A 24,747-nucleotide genomic window follows, 5' to 3' on the forward strand; every position below is an offset into this window, starting at 1 on the left:
GCACTGAGGAGAAATTAAAAAGAAAAAGTAAAATAGCAGGAATTGTAACTGAAAATTCCTAATTGCTATCTAGGTGGCAAGTATTACAAACAAAAATTAACCAAATGACAGGAAAAGAAAAATCAAAGAACAAATTTTATTGGAACTGTTTAAATCAGGTATTTTCTTTTAACATTTTGGCTTTTCTTTTTGAAGTGCTGATATAGAGATTGAAAGACTGAATTTTAGACATATTTAGATAATTATGTATTTTTCATGTTACAAGCAATATCAGTTCTGTAAATGTCTTCAAACAGGTAGGAAAGTGATTATAAATAATTGAAACAGTCAATAAGTATTTGTTCATTGACCTCCTGAATTTTTATGTTTCAGGAAACCAAGGATTAAAACACTGATCATGACTCCAGTAAATGAGAGCATCCCCCTGGAGTTCATCTTCTTAGGCTTCTCAGATCGACCATGGCTGGAGTTTCCACTCTTTGTGGTCTTCTTCATTTCTTACATGGTGACTATCTTTGGGAATCTGATCATTATTGTAGTGTCACGCCTGGACTCCAGACTCCAGACTCCCATGTATTTCTTTCTTACCAATCTGTCACTGCTAGATCTTTGCTACACCACAAGCACAGTTCCACAATTGCTGGTAAATTTACACAGCACCAGGAAGGTAATTAGTTACGGTGGCTGTGTGGCCCAGCTGTTCATGTTTCTGGCTTTGGGGGCCACCGAATGTGTTCTGCTGGCCGTCATGTCCTTTGATAGATTTGTAGCTATTTGTTGACCTCTCCGTTATTCAGTCATCATGAGCCAAAGGCTCTGCCTCCTGTTGGCAGCTGCATCCTGGATTACCGGTTTCAGCAATTCAATGTGGTTGTCTGCCCTGACTCTCCAAGTGCCACTGTGTGGCCCCTTTGTACTAGATCACTTTCTCTGTGAAGTCCCTGCTCTGCTCAAATTGTCATGTGTTGACACCACAGCAAATGAGGCTGAACTTTTCTTTGTAAGTGTGCTATTCCATCTAGTACCTCTGACACTTACTGTTATATCATATGCTTTTATTGCCCGAGCAGTGTTGAGGATCCAATCTGCTGAAGGCAGACAAAAAGCATTTGGAACTTGTGGCTCCCATCTAATTGTGGTGTCACTTTTTTATGGTACAGCCATCTCCATGTACCTGCAACCATCTTTACCCAGCTCCAAGGACCGGGGAAAGATGGTTTCCCTCTTTTATGGAATTGTTGCACCCATGCTGAATCCCCTGATATATACACTTAGAAACAAAGAGGTAAAGGAAGCCTTTAAAAGATTAGTGGCAAGAGTCTTCTCAATCAGGAAATAGATATTAAAAAGAAAAAATAGGCCCGAAATGCAGTCAGTTATACTAAGTCCATGTAACTGTACAAAGACTTGAATAGCTAACATAATTGCCATCTCAGTCGACCAAGAATATAACTTTTACTCAGACAACCTGGAATTATCTGGTTAGCACTAAGGGCAACCTTGCCCAAAACAAAGCATTTTTTGCTAATAATTTCCTTTGGGTTTTGGGTGTTTGTTGTCATTTTGCCCCTTTTATGCCTTTAAAATTTTTTCCTTTCTACAGCTAGGCAGAAGTATTTTTTATTTGCTCAGAGGGATGCTACCTGATTCATGAATCCTTCAGTAAAGCCAACTAAAATTCATTTGATTGAATTTTGTTATTTAACATGAGGAATATGCTGATAAGCTTTGTAAATGTTTAGTGTTCATGCAGCTTACTAACGTCTCTTCGACTTGTCCTGTTTTCATCATCCCTCAGAGAACTATTTTGATTGTGAAGTGAAAGTCTCTCAGTCATGTCCAACTCTTTGCAACCCCATACACCATAGAGTCCGTGGAATATTCTAGGCCTGAATACTAGAGTGGATAGCCTTTCCGTTCTCCAGGGGATCTTCCCAATCCAGGTATCAAACCCAGGTCTCTCACATTGCAGGCAGATTCTTTACCAGCTGAGCCACAACTGTTTTGATTACCTCCCACAAATAAAAGTTTATTGATGGGAAGTTACATTAACCTTTGGTTGCCTAAACCTATTTATTGAACAAGTATCCAGAATTAGTCTTCCAGTTCACCAGAAACTGTATAACCTCAATATTTTCAACTTTATTTTTATGTTTGTATAAGTTGGCATAACTTAGACCTTTCTAAGAATATGACAAAAGCCAGCAATCATTTCTCTGGTAATATCATATGCACACACACACACATACTTTTTTTTCATACAATTAGAGGAAATTTACCAAAACCCTGAAATATAACAACTTTAAATTTGGATATGAAATTAACAACCCTAGTTTAAAAATTTCAATACCACACTTATGTCAACATAATATTATAAGCCACAATGATTTTTATTCTAGAATTAAACTCAGATTTTCCATTCTCTGTGCTTAGTCACTCAGTCATGTCTGACTCTTTGTGACCCCATGGACTGCAGTCTGCCAAGCTCCTCTGCCCATGGGGATTCTCCAGGCAAGAATACTGGTGTGGGTTGCCGTGCCCTCCTGCAGGGGATCCCTTCCCAACCCAGGGATTGAACCCAGGTCTCCCACATTGCAAGCAGATTCTTTACCATCTGAGCCACCAGTGAAGTTCTTCCATTCTCTACCCTCTTGTTTTCCTCCTCGTTAGAAACATTCTTTTTTATTTCCTTCATAGATCAAATCCTAGGCATTCATTAATTTTCACTTCCTTGAAATATTTTTCATATTCTCCCCATTTATTAATATTTTCACCATTCTCATAACTCCAGAACACAGCCTAGAGTTTAAAATAGCACATCTTTAATGATTTCCAATGATTTTTTGTTTCATACACATGTTTCTTGAACAATAGCTTCATTGCATTTTAGTCTTCTTGAGAGAACATAGTCTATACCATAAATATTACCACACTGTACATTTTACCATACCACCTTTAGGAGTCATCAAAGTGTTGAGGGTTACATGTGCTTATGTATCAGTTGGTTCTTTCAATTATTGAGTGATTTGTTCACATTATAGATATTTAATTGTGCTTCTATCCCTTTTTCTCCCTTGTTTTCTTCTATAATACGTAACACATTTAGAAAATACAATAATTGAAACATACATTTATTATGTTTCTCCTTAAAACATCGCAGTAATATCATGTACTTTTGCCACAGAATAATGCTGATATGAGAAATAAATCGGATATGTCAAGTTCTAATTTCTATTCTCCTTCTTATGAGAAATAAGTATCACTAAATGAGTAAATGGAAGCAAAATGCTACTAGATTAAAATGTAAACATAAGATAGTACTTTCCTCGTTGAAGATAAATTCACTGCTAAAGGTCCAAATACATAATTTGTCAAATATCTAGAAGCAAATGTGCATTTTAGCACCAAAGTCGGTGAAATTTTATGAGTTCTGAGACTATAGAAGAAAAATAAAATTGAAATAGCTTTTAATTTTTCTTAATGAAGGATTAATTGATTCAGCAATTTCATATGTTAGATTTGATTTTATAGTGGTAGAAAATGATGTACAGGCAAATTCTATAACTAAGTTATTTTTAGTTACTTTGTGTTATTAAAAATATAACAAATACATTCATTTAGAATAAGGTCTAATTTTACTAATTGTAAATGTAAGCTAATTTTGTTTATTTATTTATTTGCAATTCTGAGAACTTTACTTTCCTAATCCAAGTAATTTTTTTTTGCCTGCAATGCAGGAAAGCTGAGTTCATTCTCTGGGTTTAGAAGTTCCCTGGAGGAGGGCATGGCAACCCATTCCAGTATTCTTGCCTGGAGAATCCCCATGGATAGAGGAGCCTGGAAGGCTGCAGTCCATGAGGTCGCAAAGAGTCAGACAAGACTGAGCAACTAAGCAAAACAGCACATTCTGAATGTTGCTTTCTTTAAATTGTAGTGATGAATATATAACATAATATTTGTGATTTTAACCATATTTGATTGTACAGTTCAGGGGCATTAAATACAATCACACTTTTGTGCAACCTTCACCACCATCCATCTCCAGAATATTTTTTGTCTTTTTAAACTAAAACTCTGTGCCTATTAAACAATAAATACCCATTTTCCCCTCACCCAAGCTCCCAGCAACCTCCATTCTACTTTTTGTCTCTATGATTTTGATTACTCTAAGTGCCTAAGAGAAGTGGAATTATAAAGTATTTGTGTATTTTTGTGACTGACATTTCACTTAGCATAATGTCTTCAAGATCCATCTATCTTGTAGCATGTAAAGATTCTCTTCCTTTTAAAAAAATGAATATCATTTAATTGTATAAATATACCACATTTTGTTTGGTCACTCATCTTTCAACGGACACTTGTTTGCTTTCACCGTTTGGCTACTGTGAATAATACTGCCATGAACAGGGGTACACAAGTATCTGTTTGAGATCCCACTTTCAGTTCAGTTTGGGTATACTCCCAGAAGTGGAATTACTGGATCATATGGAAATTCTACTTTTAAAATTTGAAGAACTGCCTGCTGGATCATGTGGAAATTTTGTCTTTAATTTTTTGAATAACTGCCTTACTGTTTTCCATAGTGACTGCACCATTTTACATCCCATTAGCAGTGTACAAAGGTTCTAATTTCTCTATGTGCTCACCTACATATATTTTTATAGAGATGTCAGATTGATATAGTAGAGAAATGTTTTGAATATAAATATAATCTTACCTGCAGTCTAAAATTTGAGAATGTTTTTCATGATATACTTCTGTAACATTAGAAAAATAGTAGAGTTCTATTTGTTCATGTCTAATTTAAGTTGATTAATAGAACAATATTCCTCAAGAAGAGAAGCTTATTGTAAAAGGATATAAATATTAATTTTGTTAATATACAGTTATCAATAACCTGAGATGAAGGCAAAGAAGGCAGCCTTATTAGACTCATAGATGACACAATGGGAAAGAAATTGCAAATGATATAGGAGACATATATTTAAATTTAAATATAAATCTAATTATAAGAGTAATCAAGAATGTCAAATCTACAGGATGAGATTGAACATTGATACAAAAGCCTTTACTGCATGTTATTAAAACATTTTACGGGGTAGTAGAAATTATAGTTTTAGAAGTTATTTCCCTAAGAATGCAACTGAGGACATGTATTCATTGTATCAAGCATAAATAAATGAATTCAGTTCAATCCTTATAATAAATATGTGTACATGCTCAGTCATGTCCGAATCTTTTGACTCCATGGACTGTAGCCCGCCAGGCTCCTCTGTTCATGAGATTTTTCTGGCAAAAATGCTGGAGTGGGTAGCCATTTCCTTCTTCAGGGGATCTTTCCCACCCATCGACGGAACCGGTATCTCCTGGGTCTCCTGTATTATAGGCAGATTCCTTACCTGCGAGCCACCAGGGAAGCCCCCTATCATAAGTATATCTATCCTTATAATAAGGCTTCCCTGGTGGCTCAGGGGCAAAGAATCTGCCTGCAAAGCAGGAGACCCAGGTTTGATCCCTGAGTCAGGAAGATCCCCTAGAGAAGGAAATGGCAGCCCACTCCAGTATTCTTGAGCAGGCAATCCCATGGACAGAGGAGCCGGGTGGCCTACAGTCCAAGGGGTGGTAGAGAGTTGAACGTGACTTAGCAACTAAACAATAACATCCTTATAATTCTGTCTAAGGAGTTTTTGTAACAAAATTATATGCATGATAACCATTTCCACTGAGGATCAGAGGAACAAAATGAGACACAGAAATGGCAGATATATTTAAACATATGGGAAAATGTCACGTGGAAGAGTTAGACTTGATTTGTGTGGTTTCTATCAAAGGACTGTAGTCTGCTCTTAGAGTTATCAAATACTAATTTATCAAATTTATCAAAAACTAATTTATTTTTCTTTCTGCACACATGCAAAGATATGCTCAATGCCTCCAAAACAGATACATCTCCAAAATTTATGTCATTCCCAGCAGTTAGCTAGAAGTCTAGGAACTCCATGTAACTGGGCAGCAGTCTCTCTACATGGATCCTCTTGGTCTAGAGACTAACAATAAAAGACATCTTCTTCTTGGTCCCTCTCCCTTCAACATACACTTAGTATTTATTGATGGAAATAGTTAAGTGAAGAAAGTGTAATAAAGAAGAGAAAGTGACAAGTTGGGTCAAATGCTTTCCTAGGAGAGATAAGATCAAGCTTGAAATTCACCATTGTATTTGGCAAATTGGAGGCAATTTCTGACACTAACAAAAGCTGTTTTTGTATAGTGGAGGAGTCAAATTCCAGAATAGAATAGGTTAAAAAAGAATAGAAGAAATAGAATTACTTTATTTCCTTTATAAAGTACTAACAATTTTATTTATTTTTGGCTGCACTGCATGGCATGTGTGATCTTCCTTAACCAGGAATAAAATAATGGCCCCTGCAATGGAAGGGAGTCTTAACCACCCAACTGTCAGGGAAGTCCGAAAGAATTTATTTCTGAGAAATTTTTCTGTGAAGGGGAATGATTACTAGAAATGCACCTGGTGGGGGAAGTGAGGTCAGGAAAGGTTTGAGGTATTTGTTTTGTTTTGTTTGTTTGTTTAAGATGTTAGAATTACTGGTATATTTGTTTTCTCCTGGGAAGGATGAAATAAGAGAATTTGATGACATAATAGAAATATGGATAAATTTCTGGATAAATATGGATATGGATAAAATATGGAGAAATATGGAGTTAACACCCTTGAATAGGTGAGGTAGAATGGAGTATAAAGAACAACTGAAAGGACTGGCTCTGTTAAGTAAAAAGTTAGTAAATGGAAACATCCATTAAATAGAATCTGGACATCAGAAGGGGGAGCTATCAAAAAAAAAAAAAAAAAGAAGGGGGAGCTATCATACCTTCCCACACTTTGCATTGTTAGCAGAGCCCAGTAGAAGAAAGACTCCTCTTCTTTACTGGCAGACTCAGCTAATGAAAAGCCATGAATTCTTTTTATCCACCGCCTTCCTAATTTCCTTTTCCTTTCTAGAGTATTCGCTTTCCCTTGCTGTATAGGGACTTGAACGTGAGTTGGTAGGATAGCAGACCCTGAACTGCAATTCTACGCTGATTTCAAGTAAATCATCTTTGTTGGAGAAATATCCAGCAGTCCATTTGCTTCAGGACAATATCTTGTTGACCCAGACAGGGACCAGGAAAGATTCTGAAGGCTCCAGGATTGGTGGACAAACAGATGAGGTACGCACAGTTAAGATCATTGTCACTCCCTGCTTTTTTCAGGGACCCCAGAAATTGAAGTTATGTCTTCTGGATTTGAAACTGGCCTTTCTTTTCTGTTTTTCTTTCTTTGTTTTTTCCTTTCTCTGTCTTGTTTGAAGCTCTCCAGGCTTTATTTGGGATCTATTTAAAGATTTTGTCTTTTTGGTTAAGGCCCTGTTCCTCGTGCAAATATTCTTTTGGTACTTTGGCCTGATTTTGGGATCAGACCTCTTCACTGACACTGGCTAGCCTTTAGGCTAGTCCTTCAAGGACAGGGGCTGCTTCTCCTGAAGCCAGTTAGCTTTCAAAACATTCCTTCAGGAATAGGGGTTGTTTCTCTGAAATGGTGCTGGGTCTTTCAGCCTTCCACCTATTCTTTTTTGTTTGTTTGTTTGACCACTCACCATGTGAGATCAGAATCTTAACCACTGGACTTCCAGGGAAGTCCCCCACCTATTCTTTGGGGGGAAAAAAAGCCTTACCCATGGTTCCTCTGGAACTCAGCTGCATTCTTAATTCTGGCTGGGACTGGCTTGCAAGCTCTTTGAATTGAGTTGTTTGTGCTGTAAGCTGTTTAAGTTATTTGAAAATTATTCTCCACTCTAGAGGAAATGAGATCCCAGTTAAGTTTCTTGAAAGCACACCCCCTACAGGCACTCAACAACACAGAGACAACTCTACACGTGGACATCACCAGATAGTTGACACCGAAATCAGACTGATTATATTCTTTGCAGCCAAAGATGAAGAAGCTCTCTGGAGTTAGCAAAAACAAGACTGGGAGCTGACTGTGGCTCAGATCATGAACTCCTTATTGTCAAATTCAGACTTAAATTGAAGAAAGTAGGGAAAACCACTAGACCATTTAAGTATGACCTAAATCAAATCCCTTATGATTATACAGTGAAAGTGACAAACAGATTCAAGGGTTTAGATCTAATAGAGTGCCTGAATAACTACGGACGGAGGTGCGTGACATTGTACAGAAGGCAGTGATCAAGACCATCCCCAAGAAAAAGAAATGCACAAAAGGCAAGATGGTTGTCTGAGGAGGTCTTACAAATAGCTGAGAACAGAAGAGATGCTAAAAGCAAAGAAGAAAGGAAAGATATACCCATCTGAATGCAGAGTTCCAAAGAATAGCAATGAGAGATAAGAAAGCCTTCCTCAGGGATCAGTGCAAAGAAATTGAAGAAAACAATAGAATGGGAAAGACTAGATATCTCTTCAAGAAAATCAGAGATACCAAGGGAATATTTCATGCAAAGATGTGCACAATAAGGGACAGCAACAGTATGGACCTAACAGAAGCAGAAGATATGAAGAAGAGGTGGCAAGAATACACAGAACAACTGTACAAAAAAGATCTTCATGACCCAGATAACCATGATGGTGTGATCACTTACCTAGAGCCAGACATCCTGAAATGTGAAATCAAGTAGGCTTGAGGAAGCATCACAACGAACAAAGCTAGTGGAGGTGATGGAATTCCAGTTGAGTTATTTCAAATCCTAAAAGATGATGCTGTGAAAGTGCTGCATTCAATATGCCAGCAAATTTGGAAAACTCAGCAGAGGCCACAGGACTGGAAAAGGTCAGTTTTCTTTCCAATCCCAATGAAAGGCAATGCCAAAGAATGTTCAAACTACCCCACAATTGCACTCATCTCACACGCTAGCAAAGTGATGCTCAAAATTCCCCAAGTCAGGCTTCAACAGTATGTGAACTGAGAACTTCCAGATGTTCAAGCTGGATTTAGAAAAGGCAGAAAAACCAGAAATCAAATTGCCAACATCTGTTGGATGATTGAAAGAGCAAGAGAGTTCCAGAAATCCATCTACTTCTGCTTTATTGACTATGCCAAAGCCTTTGATTGTGTAGATCACAACAAACTGTGGAAAATTCTTCAAGAGATGGGAATACCAGATCACCCTACCTGCCTCCTGAGAAATCTGTATGCAGGTCAAGAAGTAACAGTTAGAACTGGACATGGGACAACAGATTGGTTCCAAATTGGGCAAAAAGTATGTCAAGGCTGTATATTCTTACCCTGCTTATTTAACTTCTATGCAGAGTATATTATGCAAAATGCCGGGCTGAATGAAGCACAAGCTTGAATCAAGATTGCTGGGAGATATATCAATAACCTCAGATACGCAGATGACACTACCCTTATGGCAGAAAGCGAAGAATAACTGAAGAGCTTCTTGATGAAAATGAAAGAGGAAAATGAAAATGAAGTGAAGTGAAAATCACTCAGTCGTGTCCGACTCTGCGACCCCATGGACTATACAGTCCATTAAATTCTCCAGGCCGGAATACTGGAGTGGGTAGCCTTTCCCTTCTCCAGCGGATCTTCCCAACCCAGGGATCGAACCCAGGTCTCCCACACTGAAGACGGATTCTTAAAAGCTGGCTTAAAACTCAACATTCAAAAAACTAATATCATGGCATCCGGTCCGATCACGTCATGGAAATAGATGGGGAGACAATGGAAAACAGTGAGAAACTTTCTTTTCTTGGGCTCCAAAATCACTGCAGATGGTGACTGCAGCCGTGAAATTAAAAGATACCTGCTCTTCGGAAGAAAGCTATGACAAATCTGGGCAGCATATTAAAAAGCAGAGACATTGCTTTGCTGACAAAGGTCTGTCTAGTCAAAGCTATGGTTTTTCCAGTAGTCATGCATGGATATGAGAGTTGGATTATAAAGGAAGCTGAGTGCCAAAGAGTTGATCCTTTTGAACTGTGGTATTGGAGAAGACTCTTGAGAGTCCTTTGGACTGCAAGGAGATCAAACCAGTCAATCCAAAAGGAAATCAGTCCTGAAATATTCATTGGAAGGACTGATGCTGAAGCTGAAACTCCAGTACTTTGGCCACCTGATTCGAAGAACTGACACACTGGAAAAGGCCCTGATGCTGGGAAAGATTGAAGGTGGGAGGAGAAGGGAGTCAGAGGATGAGATGGTTGGATGGCATCACTGACTCGATGGACTTGAGTTTGAGGAAGCTCTGGGAGTTGGTAATGGACAGGAAGTCCTGGCGTGCCTCAGTTCATGGGGTCACAGTCAGATACGACTGAGTGACTGAACTGAACGGAACGGAACAGGCACTCTGACCTAACTGTGGTCTTTCCTTCTGCACATTTGTAACTAAATGGACAGACATGACCAAAGGCAATTTGGAATATCAATGGTCATTATGGGGGACTTTTGAAATCCCTAAACTTAGTTTCCTGAATTGGCCTATGATAGCACAGTAAATTTCCAGAACTGAATGGAATAGTTATTTTAACTGATATTTCGAGTCTTCCCTCAAATCTGTAGTCTAAAACTGTCTCTTTGCAAAATAGGATTTTAAAATTAACAAAGGCAAAGAAATGATTAAGGAAAAATAAAATGGCTCAGGCAGGCTCAGGTTCTTCTTGCTTGGCTTCTTTGTCTCAGGCTCCACTTCTGGCATCATTATCTTCCTTTCCTTCTATGATACCTGTGCCTTCACTATATCCTCAAGTCCCCCACAATAATTCTCTTACCAAAACTTCCCCTTTTTCTGAAACTCTGCGCACTCCCCTTTCCTCTGAATTATCAGAACCTGTCCCTTTAAACATAAGCCTTCTGAGGATCCAGAAGCTAAACAGTTTCCTATATTTTCAGAACTAAAGCTCAACTTTGAGCTGAAGTCAAGGATTTTCCTAAAGAAACCAAATATTCTCACAGATTTGCTGAGGAATTTAATACAGTCATTCAAATCTATCAATCTGAGTTCTCTGACTTTGTATCAGCTAGTGTATATGCAGTGAAAGCTAGGCCGAGCATTGAATGAAAACTTACTAATTGGGAAAATTCCAAAAGGTTTCTAGAATTACAACTGGGAGATCAGTCCACTAATTTATATACTGAGGCTTGGGCAAATGCTAGGCAGCTTCACCAAATGATTGGCTTTTTCAACTTTGTTGATGGGAGCAGGCTTGCACACAAAAATCTGATGAACCTGGTTATGAATATTACAGTGGACTTCATACTGTTTTTATTGAAGATTCTGATATTCCTTCAGATGTTCATTCTGCTCAGGTAGCTCTTAACTTTATGTTTATTAATAGATGAACTGGGACTCTCCCGTCTTGTCAAAAGGGGACCAGGATAGAATAAGAAACTGTGTCCAATCCAGATTTAGTTAATCTGGCAAACCAGCTTTTTCATACTCTAGATGAGTCAACTACAAGAAAGATGACCAAAATTTTTAATTACAGTAAATGAAGCCTCCTAAGTGAAACTAATCCTCCTAGTTTATGCTGTTAAATACTGTTGCAAACTTTAGACCTCTACCCACTTTTCCAAAGTCCTCCCAATTCTCAAAGACAGTATTCCAAGGAACTTTAGATGCTCTTCCCAATCCTTTAGTCATGAAGTCATGTACAACTCTTGTGACCCCATGGATTGTAGCCCACCAGGCTCCTCTGTCCATGGGATTTCCCAAGCAAGAATACTGGAGTGGGTTGCCATTTCCTTCTCCACGGGATCTTCCTAATTCAGGTATCGAACTCATGTCTCCTGCATTGCAGGCAGACTCTTTACTAACTGAGCCACCAGGGAAGTCCCCTTAAACATTAGCTTAGAGAAACATTATTCCTGATTGAAGATGAATCTCTTCTAGTCCTAATTGATCTGGAGCCACACTCTGGGTGCTTAGCCTCACTACAATAAAACAGCCCCTGACTGAGAGAACTGAGAAATTTCACACAGTAGGGATCTCCACTGAACCTCAAGAGATTCCTATCTCTGAATTTATTTCCTTTAGCTTAGGCCTTTAGAGAGATACAGACTCTTACCTCCACTCTATCCATTTATTAGGCTGAGATTTCTAAGAGAAGTATCATGCCAAAATTTCTTTCTCTCAAAAGGGGAAAACAGTTCTAGAAATGGACACTTGTCATCAAAGTAATCAACCAGGTGAATTAAATAACTTTTAGACATCTTTTATTTGTTCAGTTTCTGACAGGATTGGAACTGATTTTGGAAGCACTGTTCATTTGTCCCTAATGAAATCAGCTGCCACCTTCTTTATGGGAAAAATCTCCAACTGATGTTGGCAGAATTCATAGCACACCTCCCATCAAGATTCAAATAGATCCTTAATACCTCTTCCTAGAATTAGTCAATACCCTGTAAGTTAAAGGGTCCTTCAAGTCATAAAGCCCATAACAGAAGATTACATGGTCAAGGCCTCATTCCTACACTAACCCATGTAACACTCCTATTTCACTGGTGAGAAAACCTAGGACTAGAGGTGTAGGTTTGTCCAGGACCTCGCAGCAATGAACAACATTGATATCCCTTGACACTCTGTTGTTCATAACCCTCATAGGCAACTAACATACATTCCCACCAGAAGTAAATTCTTTACTATAATGATTTATTCAGTCCATTCTTTATTATTCTAATTTGTGAAACAAGCCAATACCTTTTTTCCCTTAGAGCTTACTCCTTTAAAAATTACCTATACCTTTTTTCCCAAAATGTTCACTGTACAGCAAGTCTTCAGCATGTTATATTTACTATCACCTTATACACTGACTGAAATAATTGACAGTTACTGAGTAACGACCAAGCACTAACTTTGCTAGGCACTGGGAATATGGCAGTAAACACAATGTTTAATGAGAAATAAATATATTGTACAGTGGAAAAATAGTGTTCAATCAAAAAATACAATAGAATCAATAGCACAATGTTCATCTCTTTCTTTGTCTTGAATAGGGTGGTAATTTTGACACAATGTTGTAACTTTTCTTTATCATCCTCCTTACTTTCCTTATGAAATCCTCAAAGACAGGTAACATAATGTTTATTCATATACAAATTGTCTTTCACAATGCCTGTAAACATGTTTGATAAATAAAAGTTTACTGAATCCCTGGAGTAATTCTGCATTAGGAGTTTTTATGGGGATTGCTGCTGAAGATAAAGCACAAAAGAACAAAAAGTCACTGATCAGAGAATAGGCCTCCTAGAAACTCGCATTAAATCCCTGCTCAACAAAATGCCATTTAAAAGCAAAGGGATCATTATTCTAGTTATGTTGGGAAAGCTGAGATTTGATGGTGTGCATGATGTTGTTGGGTAAATCCTCAGGGCTGCTGAGTAGCTCTTAGAGGCACCTGGAAAGCAAAGGGAACACAACAGTGATGGGAGCTGAGTCACGTTAGCTTTCCACTGCAATCGGTCCTTAACTGACTGATTCTCCTCTAAGACATAACCCTAGAGATTGCTCCATTTTGTGAGTGATAATGAAACTCATTTGAAACTTTTTAATAACTGCATGTAGCATGGGGAGAGCATGTTAATCAGCTCTACTCTTCAAAGAGTTGAATCCCTGTGGACATAGAGAAAACAAGATCATGGTTATCAGTAGTTCAATTCTGTCATTATAATGAGATCTCTAGGGTCTTGTTTTCCTTCCAACTTGTGTAAAGAGCAGCAGAAGTTGAAAATCGCTCTCCCTCTTGCTCTAGTTTTAAATATTACTCATTGACCTTGTCATGACCTTAAGAATCCCTTCAGATTTTCCATAATCATCCAGAGGGAAACACATGAGTGAATGTAGCCATGTTTGACTGTTATAAGAAAATAAATGGCCTAAGAGAAATTACTTTTCTCAATAGATCCAAACATTTCACATTCATTAGCTTTTTCAATCCATAATTTCATCTTTTCTTTCTGATCTCCTTTAGAACATAACTGTTAAGACAAATAAGTCATTTGTTCAGTGAAATAATTGGCAGGTTACATTTTCTTTTCACTTAGAAGACAAGAAGAAAGCAAATGACTCAAACAAAAGCCTGCATTTCTTCTTGGTTTGGATTTATCAATTTTATGTTCATATAAACAACTGCAAAATATTTAAATATAGAAAGCAATGTACTATTACATCTAACCTTTTCCCAAATTTATTCACACTCTTACCTTGAAAAATACCAAGAAGGAAATCAAGCTAATGTGTTGTTTTTTTTTTTAAAACCTAGCCGTCTGTGTAAAAATAGTTTTTGTTTACAAGTTCCATTTGAGCTTATAGAATCAAAGTGAAGTTTAATTTACAGGGAAATGAAAGTCTCTAGCGTAATAGATTTTTGGTCTCAGTTCTACAAATCATTTTTCTGCTTTGACTTTGAAAATCAGATGTTTTCTCTATCTAAATGTCAATCTGTGAAAGAGTCAAAATTACTTAAATCCTACCAAATTCCTGGGTATTGTAAGGAAATAATGAGGTGAAGAATTTAATTATGTGGTTACATTAATGTGGGTCAGAAAACTGGGCAGCTGTAGAGCTCTGGATCAATGTGATCCTGTCTTAAAAGGCAAAATCATGGGCCCTATATCACACGTCTGCAACTGCTTGTAATAATTTTTATGCTTTATGGATCTGATGCAAACGTTTGTATTCTTCGGGAGGTTACAATTGTTCTAGAGACTAACCTAAATATTAAACTTCAGTCAAATTACTTTTATTCACTTCCAAAATTTTATTTAACTCTTTTAAATGTTAAGGTAACATATACTCATGGTTATATGTTACATTTTTATATGGTTACGTTAACTTTTTTTAAATTTAGAAGACTGAAAATCCACTCCCTTCAAACTCTCTAATTATCTTTGCATATTTATGTAAACCATAGAAATGGGAATGCACTATATCTGAAATTTTGAAACTTTGAAAAGTTTATTTTATATACTTAATATAATTATAGTTTAATACTTTTATTAATTTAAATATATTGTTTTAAATGTAATTTAAATTTAATATAATTTTAGTATGGTCAATATAGTTAATACATATGTTTAAAATATTTAATACAGAATAGGGGAATACATGTAAATCCATGGCTGATTCATGTCAATGTATGACAAAAACCACTACAATATTGTAAAGTAATTAGCCTCCAATTAATAAAAATAAATGGAAAAAATATTTAATACAGAATATACTTAAAATATACTTAAATATTTTGTTTTGTCGACCATATCAATAAAACACACCAGGGTTTTTTGTGTGTGATTTTTCTGTTACTTTACAACTCTGCAAACATTTATTTAACCACTATTCAGCCAATGGACATTTATTCTGTTTCCTTTTTTAGCTACAATGTAACTGCTACATAGAACTTTATGTATACTTATAAAGGTAATCCTAATGGCTAATCCCATGAAGTGAAATTAATGAGTCAAACACCTGTAATTTGGCAAAATCATCCTTCAAAAATTTAAACCAAATACAACGTATGAGTGCCATTTTCCTATATCTTCACAAACTCTGAATGTTACCAAGTCAAAAGGTATTTGCAATATAATCAGAGAAAAATAATATCTTATTGTTTTGATTGTAGTTATTTAAGTAGAATTGGACATGGAACAACAGACTGGTTCCAAATAGGAAACGGAGTGCATCAAGGCTGTATATTGTCACCCTGCTTATTTAACTTATATGCAGAGTACATCATGAGAAACACTGGGCTGGAAGAAGCACAAGCTGGAATCAAGATTGCTCGGAGAAATATTGATAACCTCAGATATGCAGATGATACCACCCTTATGGCAGGAAGTGAAGAGGAACTAAAAAGCCTCTTGATGAAAGTGAAAGAGGAGAGTGAAAAAGTTGGCTTAAAGCTTAACATTCAGAAAACGAAGATCATGGCATCTGGTCCCATCACTTCATGGCAAATAGATGGACAAACAGTGGAAACAGTGTCAGACTTTATTTTTTTGAGCTCCAGAATCATTGCAGATGGTGATTGCGCCATGAAATTAAAAGACGCTTACTCCTTGGAAGGAAAGTTATGACCAACCTAGATAGCATATTAAAAAGCAGAGACATTACATTGCCAACAAAGGTCCGTCTAGTCAAGGCTATGGTTTTTCCAGTAGTCATGTATCGATGTGAGAGTTGGACTGTGAAGAAAGCTGAGTGCGGAAGAATTGATGCTGTTGAACTGTGGTGTTGGAGAAGAGTCTTGAGAGTCCGTTGGACTGCAAGGATATCCAACCAGTTCATCCTAAAGGAGATGAGTCCTGGGTGTTCATTGGAAGGACTGATGCTGAAGCTGAAACTCCAATACTTTGGCCACCTCATGTGAAGAGTTGACTCATTGGAAAAGTTCCTGATACTGGGAGGGATTGGGGGCAGGAGGAGAAGGGGATGACAGAGGATGAGATGGCTGGATGGCATCACTGACTCGATGGACATGAGTTTCAGTAAACTCTGGGTGTTGGTGATGGACAGGGAGGCCTGGGGTGCTGCGATTCATGGGGTTGCTGGGAGTCAGACACGACTGAGCAACTGAACTGAACTGAACTGATTTAAGTATAGAGGTTCCCCTTCATGTATCACTGTCTGGTCATGGCAAAGGGGCTTGCAGAACTCAATGAAGCTATGACCCATGCTGTGACTAAACCACTGCCACCACCACCAATGAATTTTAAATAACTTCAGGTTGGGGAAAACATGTAAGCTCTAATGGGTCACATCGGTGACTATGATTAGTGCTTTTTCTCAGGTTTTGCACCACCCTTTGTGGAATTGTTTAGGCTTTCATTTCACTTATTGTGGAAATGATGTTATCATTTTGGAGGTTTGGAGTGGGGGGAGCCACAATTTTATCTTCTCCAAGAGATACTCAATGTGGTTTCCATGTTTCCTTTGAATACAATTTAAAGAACACCATTCAAACAAATCTCATATTTTTATTCTATATTTATTATATTCCAGTAAAATTTACCAATCTAAGTAAAAATAAAGATTATAAGTCAAATGACAAAAAGAAACATAACATGCTTTTTTGTATTATCTTTTAAAAAACTGATTAAAATAGAAAAAAAATAGACTTTCAAATTCTTTCTTCAGGCAAAAGACTAAATCTCATTTCAATTTAAGAATAAAAAGGTTTCCAAAAGCTGTTCATATTTGCACTATGTTACCAAGCTTGATTTTTTTGCCCCACCAAATACCAGGAATACTTTTCCACAGAAATAAAGGTTCAAATCATGAGGATATGGACAACTGTGGCCCCAGTTCAGAAAGCAAGAAAAGAACCTAAGAGTTTTGATTCTCAATCATCTGATGTTATTCCAAGATTTCCCCTAAGAATACACTCTATTCCCTCTGGCAGCCCAGCTAATTACCCAAAGGAGTGTTCAGTCCCCATGATCTCAGTAAGAAAGTATGTTATGCCTGCTTTCAGGCACCATTTTTGATGCTAAGAAATTAGTCCTCTGGTTGGTTTGTTTTGTTTTTGTTTTTTCAGTCTGGGTCTACAAGAGTGTCCTCAGCTGCACTGCTTATCTTCTGGGGCTTTAGCTGACAGCTCCTGAAGGCCTCCTGCAGGCTGGGTATTTGGCCCAAATGGCAGGCAGACAGAAGAAATACTAATGCTATTTTCTATTTCAATTGCCTCTTTTCTCCATAATTTAACTACTGTATGTCACTTATTCCACTTTGCCTTTTCTATGAGGTAGCGATATACCATTACTCCATCACTTTACTCAAATTATAAGAAAAGGAATTAACACAGCCTTTACAACTCTTATCTTCAGGAAGAAACTAGACTCTAATGCATAGGAGACAGTTCGGAGCTCAATTGTCATCCCCTTTCTTGACAAAATTAAGATCTTTGTAACCACTTCTATATGATTTCTGGTGCATTAGTCTCATATCACCCTATTGTTACTTTTTACCTATATTAACTGCACAATCTCCACAAAATCCCAGATAACAAATCCCAACCAGGGGGGGAAAAATATTAAAATGTGGTTTCCCTAGATCACTTGGGAAAGCTGAAAACAGGTAAGCCTGAATAACTAGGAAAAATTAAGAAAAATTTTCTTTCTTTCACTTTGGTATACTGTATTTGGCTGTGGAAAATAAATTTGCTATAGTAACTTTGAAGTTGAGAAGTTTTCACCAAAAATAAGCTTTTTCTTAGAAAATAAAAATATTTGTGACTATGATATGCACTACTTTGCTTTATTTTTTCCAAACTTACTAGTTGAATATATTATTATTAATTGTCTTGATCCCCTAAATCACACAGCAATCTAGATATTTTATAATATTCATTTAATAATTTTACTCTTGTTATTTGTGCCTAAGTTGTCAAAGAATCAACAGGACTAAGAGTTCGAGGTGTGTTTTCTTCTGTGCCCAGTGTTCTGTTTTTTTCACACTTGTCTCCTTTTCATGGAAATTCCTCAGAAATCACCCAACTAAAAATTTAAAAAAAAAATTCAACATTTCTATTTTCTTAGGTAAGCATGTGTTTGATGTCACAGAATAATTAAATTCCTCATTTTATTCTTCTGTGGATACAGTCTTTCCAGGAACTCTTTAGATTATATTTTTTAAAAAGGTTACCCTTACTTCCCTAACACAGGGTATATAGTTTATATGACAATAACACTAGATAATGGCATTACAAATTATGGTAGAAAAAAAATTATGGTAGACATAGATTTTGAGATTTCAGATAGCTAATCAATTCTGGAATTTTAGGAACTCTTAAAATTTTACTTTTAACAGTTTTTATTTTTTTAAACAAATCAAAATTTTACTTTTCTTCATAATCATCAAGAAGAAAATATTGGCATTTTTAACAAGAAATCAGAAGAAAGAAGTTACTTTCATACTTAAAGTAAATATACTCAATTTAAATTTTCTTTCAATTGTACTTGTTTAAGAAAATAATTGTGATATTTAGTTTCATTATTACCCTAATGGTCTTCATTCCAAATAAAAATCTGTCTTTTATGAATCCAGAACTCTCTTTATTCTTCTTAGCCATATTAGAGTCAATCTTTTTTTTTTTTTTTAATTTACTTTTTAAAGTTACTCTTTATGTACCTCACTATCTTTCCTTTTTTCTCCATTCATCCTGATTGCCATGCACTTTTCTTCTGTAAGATAACCATGTTGTTCTGATGTTTCTAAAAACCTAAGAGAAGACAGATTATACCCAAAGTTGTCATTTTGTTACTGGATAGAATGTCCTCTCTGACCCTAGAAATCTAGATTGCAGAATTCTATTTCTTTCAAAGAAATTAATGATAGAGATCTGAGTTGACAGCATTTCATTGGAAGAACTGGGATGTTTAGTAGATACAATAATAATCTAAGTGAAAATGATGACACTATGAGGTAAATACATGCTTAAACAACATTAATAAGATTATAATAGTCCAGATCATGGTAGGCAGTTTTTTTGTGATTTTCAAATCATGTCTTGGATACTGAGATTAGTCCTGGTTGTCAGATTTCCAGAAGGTCATTGTCAACATTTACGGTATTTGGAAGATATCTACTAGGGTGATAACATACCTGATAACCTTGTTATAAGAACTGTTGAAGGAAACTGAATGCTTTGGCCTAAAGAAAAATTAGGTGTGGTAACTTGTTTAAAATATTTTAATGATGGTCATATTAAGAGATATTAAGATAAGATGTATGTTCAATAAGATTAAAATACTTTGTCTTATGAATAAGGGGAAATTTTCTACTTGATAAAAAGCTGTTGATTCTTGTTCTGAATTGTCCAACAATGAAATAATCTGACTATGTGTTTGAACAAATGGTAAACAAATTATGTGGCTGGGCAGAAGCTATTCAAATATTGAATGGGTTGAGAGACTTGATGTCTTACATGTTCCTTAAAAATTCTGATTTTCAAAGGTTTTCAGAAAATAAAAATTAAGTATTCTTTATTTCACTCTTACCAGTTATACAGATGATATGAAAAGAAGGCAATGGAAAAATCCAATGACAGCTCAGAGTACGGTTTTATCTTAGTGGGCTTCTCTGATCGTCCCAAGCTGGAGATGGTGCTCTTCATAGTAAATTTTACTCTGTATTCAGTGGCTGTCTTGGGAAATTCAGCCATAATCCTTGTGTGTATATTAGACTCTCGACTTCATACACCAATGTACTTCTTTCTGGCAAATCTTTCCTTTTTAGATCTCTGCTTCAGTACCAGCTGTATCCCCCAGATGCTGGTTAACCTCTGGGGCCCTGATAAGACCATCAGCTATGCGGGCTGTGTTGTCCAGCTTTTCTCTTTCCTTTCTGTTGGAGGAGTCGAGTGCATCCTTCTGGCAGTCATGGCATATGACCGCTACGCTGCAGTCTGCAAGCCCTTGCATTATACGGTCATTATGCACCCCCAGCTGTGCTTACGACTGGTGGCTGTGGCCTGGGGAAGTGGACTGGTCAATGCCATCGTCATGTCCCCACTGACAATGACTCTTTCCAGATGTGGTCAGCGACGAGTTAACCATTTCCTCTGTGAAATGCCGGCACTGATCAAGATGGCTTGTGTGGACGCTCGCGCAGTGGAAATGCTGGCCTTCACCTTTGCCATTCTCATTGTCCTACTGCCCCTCACTCTTATTCTTGTCTCCTACGGCTACATCGCAGCAGCTGTGCTGAGGATCAAGTCAGCTGCTGGGCGCCGGAAGGCCTTCAATACCTGTAGCTCCCACCTCACTGTGGTCTCCTTGTTCTATGGGAGCATCATCTATATGTATATGCAGCCAGGAAACAGCTCTTCCCAAGACCAAGGCAAGTTTCTCACCCTCTTCTACAACCTGGTGACTCCCATGTTGAATCCACTCATCTACACCTTAAGGAATAAGGAGGTGAAAGGGGCGCTGAAAAAGGTTTTGGGGAGGCAACAATGAAATACAGAGGTATCCTCAGTTATAATGTCCTCAGTTCAGTTCAGTACAGTTCTATATAATGTCCTAGGAAATTCTTTTTTCAAACATTACTGTTAATTTTGTGCTTAAAATACATTTAGCCAATGTATCAAACATTCTTGGGTTTGTATTTTAAATGTGGATAAATACACTGAAGTGTGTCCAGAGTCAAGGTGAATCAATCCAAAACCTTAGGTACACACAATATGGATGTATATTTACCGTGTGCGCCACCAGGGAAGCCCACTATATATCCTAAGTGGTAAAACTGAGTAGATAGTTTCAAGCCTCTTAATAAAAACTTTGTAGCTATTTTCTTCCTGATTTTTTAAATGGCAAAACTATTCCCTGGAGGCTCAGATGGTAAAGATTCTGCCTGCAATGTGGGAGACCCGGTTGGATCCCTGGGTTGGGAAGATCCCCTAGAGTAGGAAATGGCTACCTGCTCCAGTATTCTTGCCTGGGAAATCCCATGGACAGAGGAACCTGGCGGACTACAGTCCTGGAGGTCGCAAAGAGTCAGACACAACTGAGAAACTATCACTACTACTACTGTGGTCTAGAGCTCCTATGTAAATGATAGGAGTCACCCAGAAGATAACTCAGAAGTGTTGTATAAATATCTGAAACTTTTCCATTATCCACTAACAGCGCCTTTGTTAGAGTGTTTGGTGCTTGTAGGGGTGACCTAATAATGAGCCCCAGCCTGTATCCTTTATTTGTACATTCTTTCAATCATGCTGGATATGCCATAGACTTATGTGAGAATTCTCACCATTCTCCCTAATGTTTCTTTATTATTAATACGATGACATCACCCCTTCCCACATTATCCTGTGCAAATGCCCTGTCCAAATCCTTCCCGTGCTCCAGTGGTCAACTCTAATATGATGTGTGTGTGCTCCGTGGCTCAATCCTCTCTGACTCTTTGTGACCCCATGGACTGTAGCCCACCAGGCTCCTCTGTCCATGGAATTCTCCAGGCAAGAACACTGGAATGGGCTGTCATGCTTTCCTCCAGGGGATCTTCCCAACCCAGGTATCAAACCCAGGTCTCCCGCATTGCAGGCAGATTCTAATATTTGTAAAGTTATCTGGGACTCTTTGATTTTAAAATGCTCTGTCACTTCTTCTAAACTATTGTATTTTTATACAATGAAATAACCATTCTTCTAGCTAATTTTATTATATTTAGGTTTCTTATGTTTTCTATTAGACTGTGAGTTCCTCGATGATAGGGCTATTTATTTTTTATTCTTTCTTAGCACCATTCCAAGTACTGAGTTGCTAATAAAAATCTTATTTTTGGTGAGAACTTCAAAGTTTTTCAAGTTTCTTTCCACTGGAGTATTTTATTGTATTAGATCATTTTTTAAAAATTATTATTCAAAGGAATGAATCTATAATATGAGTCTATCCCTCATCATTATGAGGCTTATTGAAAATAATATTTATCAACTTGAGACGGAGGGCACAAATTCCACAGACATAGCTATTCACATCCATTCTGTGTGAAATTAAATATCACAATTATAATTGGTAGAAAATTTAAATTAAAAGTATGTTTACTTTTTAAACATAAAAAGGAACTTTTTTTTTTCTGGTTTCTTGTTTAAAATGCTATTTTTTCAAGAGGGAAGGGATATATGTATACTTATAGCTGATTGATGTCTTTGTACAGCAGAAACCAACACAATATTGTAAGCAATTATCCTCCAATAAAAATAAAATTTAAAAATTTAATTAAAAAATTTAAGATTTTCTACTTTCTATTTTTCTCAGTTGGCCATTCCTTTCCAAAGATGGTACAGGGAGGGCTATGCATGGCTTGGGGGTGGTGAGGGTGAAGGGCTGAGTAAAGATGGCAGGTAGGGCTGAGTTCTAAGCTGCTATTGCCTCCAGAGATTGAACTGTACTGGTTGCGCACCACATCACTCATTTTATTTGAACATTTCAAAACAGTCTTGCAAGTTTCACATGAGCAATACCAACTTTCTGAAAAAGTTGTTTGTATTCATTTGTGTTGTGGATTCTCTTTTACTTGCCTGAAAATATATTCCTTCATTAGTTGGAATCCTTACAATGATTATGTATCCGTTTTAAGACTTGAACGTTGTGTAATAACTACCCACAGTGCACGTACTTCAGGTGATTGGCATCATCAGACATCTCTACATCCTGGCCCTGTACCTTATATCACGGTGCTGGTAAGTCAGCAGAGTCAGAAATCAAAGCATTCCTAAAAGTCATTAGAATCAGAGCATTCCTATACCAGAAGGGCTAACAGTTACTAACCTACATGTAGAAAATGACTGTGAACTTCATAACTATATCTCTAAAACAACTTTCTCTTAGTCAGTTGACAAAAATTCTTACAGCTACTTTATTACCAGTTGACATGAGAATTATGATGGGGGAATTGGAGTTAGTGGCTTTAACTAATTATGGATACGTTTTTTGTCTTGGTTTGTTTTTCGTTTTTACAAGTTTTTCTAACGCATGTATTTATGTGAACACATTGCTAGGATCCTTCCTTTCCAGAGTCTTAGAAGGGGCCCACAGAAATGATGGTCTGAAGATTAAGCTCAATCAGTTTAATGGTAAATCCACCCCTGACATTGCCCATGAAACCACCTACATCAGCAAAATCTGTGCTGCTAACTACAAACTTAGCTCAAATCTGCATCAAGAATTCTGTTTCCAGGCAAGATAGAATTGCTTTCAGAAGTCTTCAAGAACTAGAAAAGGCATAATAAAAAAGAAAATCATTTGTGTTAAAATACCAGGCAGCCACAGGAACAACAAAGATAAAAAATATTGATTCAATTAATGTTCAATTAGTGAAGAACTTGTGAAAAAGTGAGCTGAATTTGCTTTTTCCCTGAAGTTACTGATTCTGTGTGCAAATAAGATGATACCTTTAGCTGGTAAAAGGCCATTAGAAGAGAATAGAGGGAGAAAAACTCAGAAATTTGTCACTCGTGTACAGCAAAGTGACAAAAATGAACTGAGACCCTGGCAATTTTCCCCTAAAGGTATTTGACAAAACTCTATGTAGGGAGGGAAATTTAAAAACTATGTCAAAATCTCTCAAAAGATTGAGATATCAATTGAACTGGTACTGAGGAGTTAAAGTTTAGAGTTTATGATTAATCCATAAGCATAATATAGGTCTGTTGATATTGTTGTGAATAGCAGAATTTCATTCTTTTTTATGCTGAATTTTATTCATATATATATATGTATGTTAATATCTGAAGAAAATCAAAACACTAACTGGAAAAGATACATGAACTCCAGTGTTTATAGCAGCATAATTTACAATAGCCAAGATATGGAAGCAATCTAAGTGTTCATCAACAAATGAATGGATAAAGAAGATGTGTACTAATATGTCTTTCTTTTGGAGAAGGAAATGGCAACCCACTCCAGTATTCTTGTCTGGAGAATCCCATAGACGAAGGAGCCTGGTAGGCTACAGTCCATGGGGTTGCAAAGAGTCAGACATGATTGAGCGACTTCACTTTCACTTTTGGCCAAATGCATTTAGGCAAGGAAATCGCTGAGATGAATGTCCTTATTTGGAGCAAGCTTCAGCATTCCCTTTTATTTCTTGGAATACTACCACTCTCTTGGGACTCTAATGCTAAAATTTCATTTTATTTATTCATCTTTTAGCTGTGTCATGTAGCATTTGGGATCTCAGTTCCCTGACCAGGGATCAAACTTTTGCCCTCTGCCTTGGAAACACAGAGTTTTAA

At 37.0% G+C, this 24,747-nt stretch overlaps 2 protein-coding genes across 2 annotated transcripts; both read left to right on the top strand.

Annotated features, from left to right (window-relative positions):
- The first annotated feature begins 397 nt into the window (after positions 1 to 397).
- LOC122697414 (olfactory receptor 2B6-like) lies at positions 398 to 1,339 on the top strand. The gene is given in 1 exon segment (XM_043908236.1): positions 398 to 1,339. A coding segment is annotated over 1 exon segment (942 nt).
- An 18,699-nt stretch (positions 1,340 to 20,038) lies between these two features.
- Positions 20,039 to 20,968, top strand: LOC122697432 (putative olfactory receptor 2W6). Its single transcript, XM_043908254.1, has one exon. The coding sequence runs from the start codon at positions 20,039 to 20,041 to the stop codon at positions 20,966 to 20,968; it is 930 nt and encodes a 309-aa protein (XP_043764189.1).
- The last annotated feature ends 3,779 nt before the right edge of the window (positions 20,969 to 24,747 follow it).

The sequence above is a fragment of the Cervus elaphus genome, chromosome 7 (genome assembly GCF_910594005.1).
Source record: "Cervus elaphus chromosome 7, mCerEla1.1, whole genome shotgun sequence".
Taxonomy (NCBI): domain Eukaryota; kingdom Metazoa; phylum Chordata; class Mammalia; order Artiodactyla; family Cervidae; genus Cervus; species Cervus elaphus.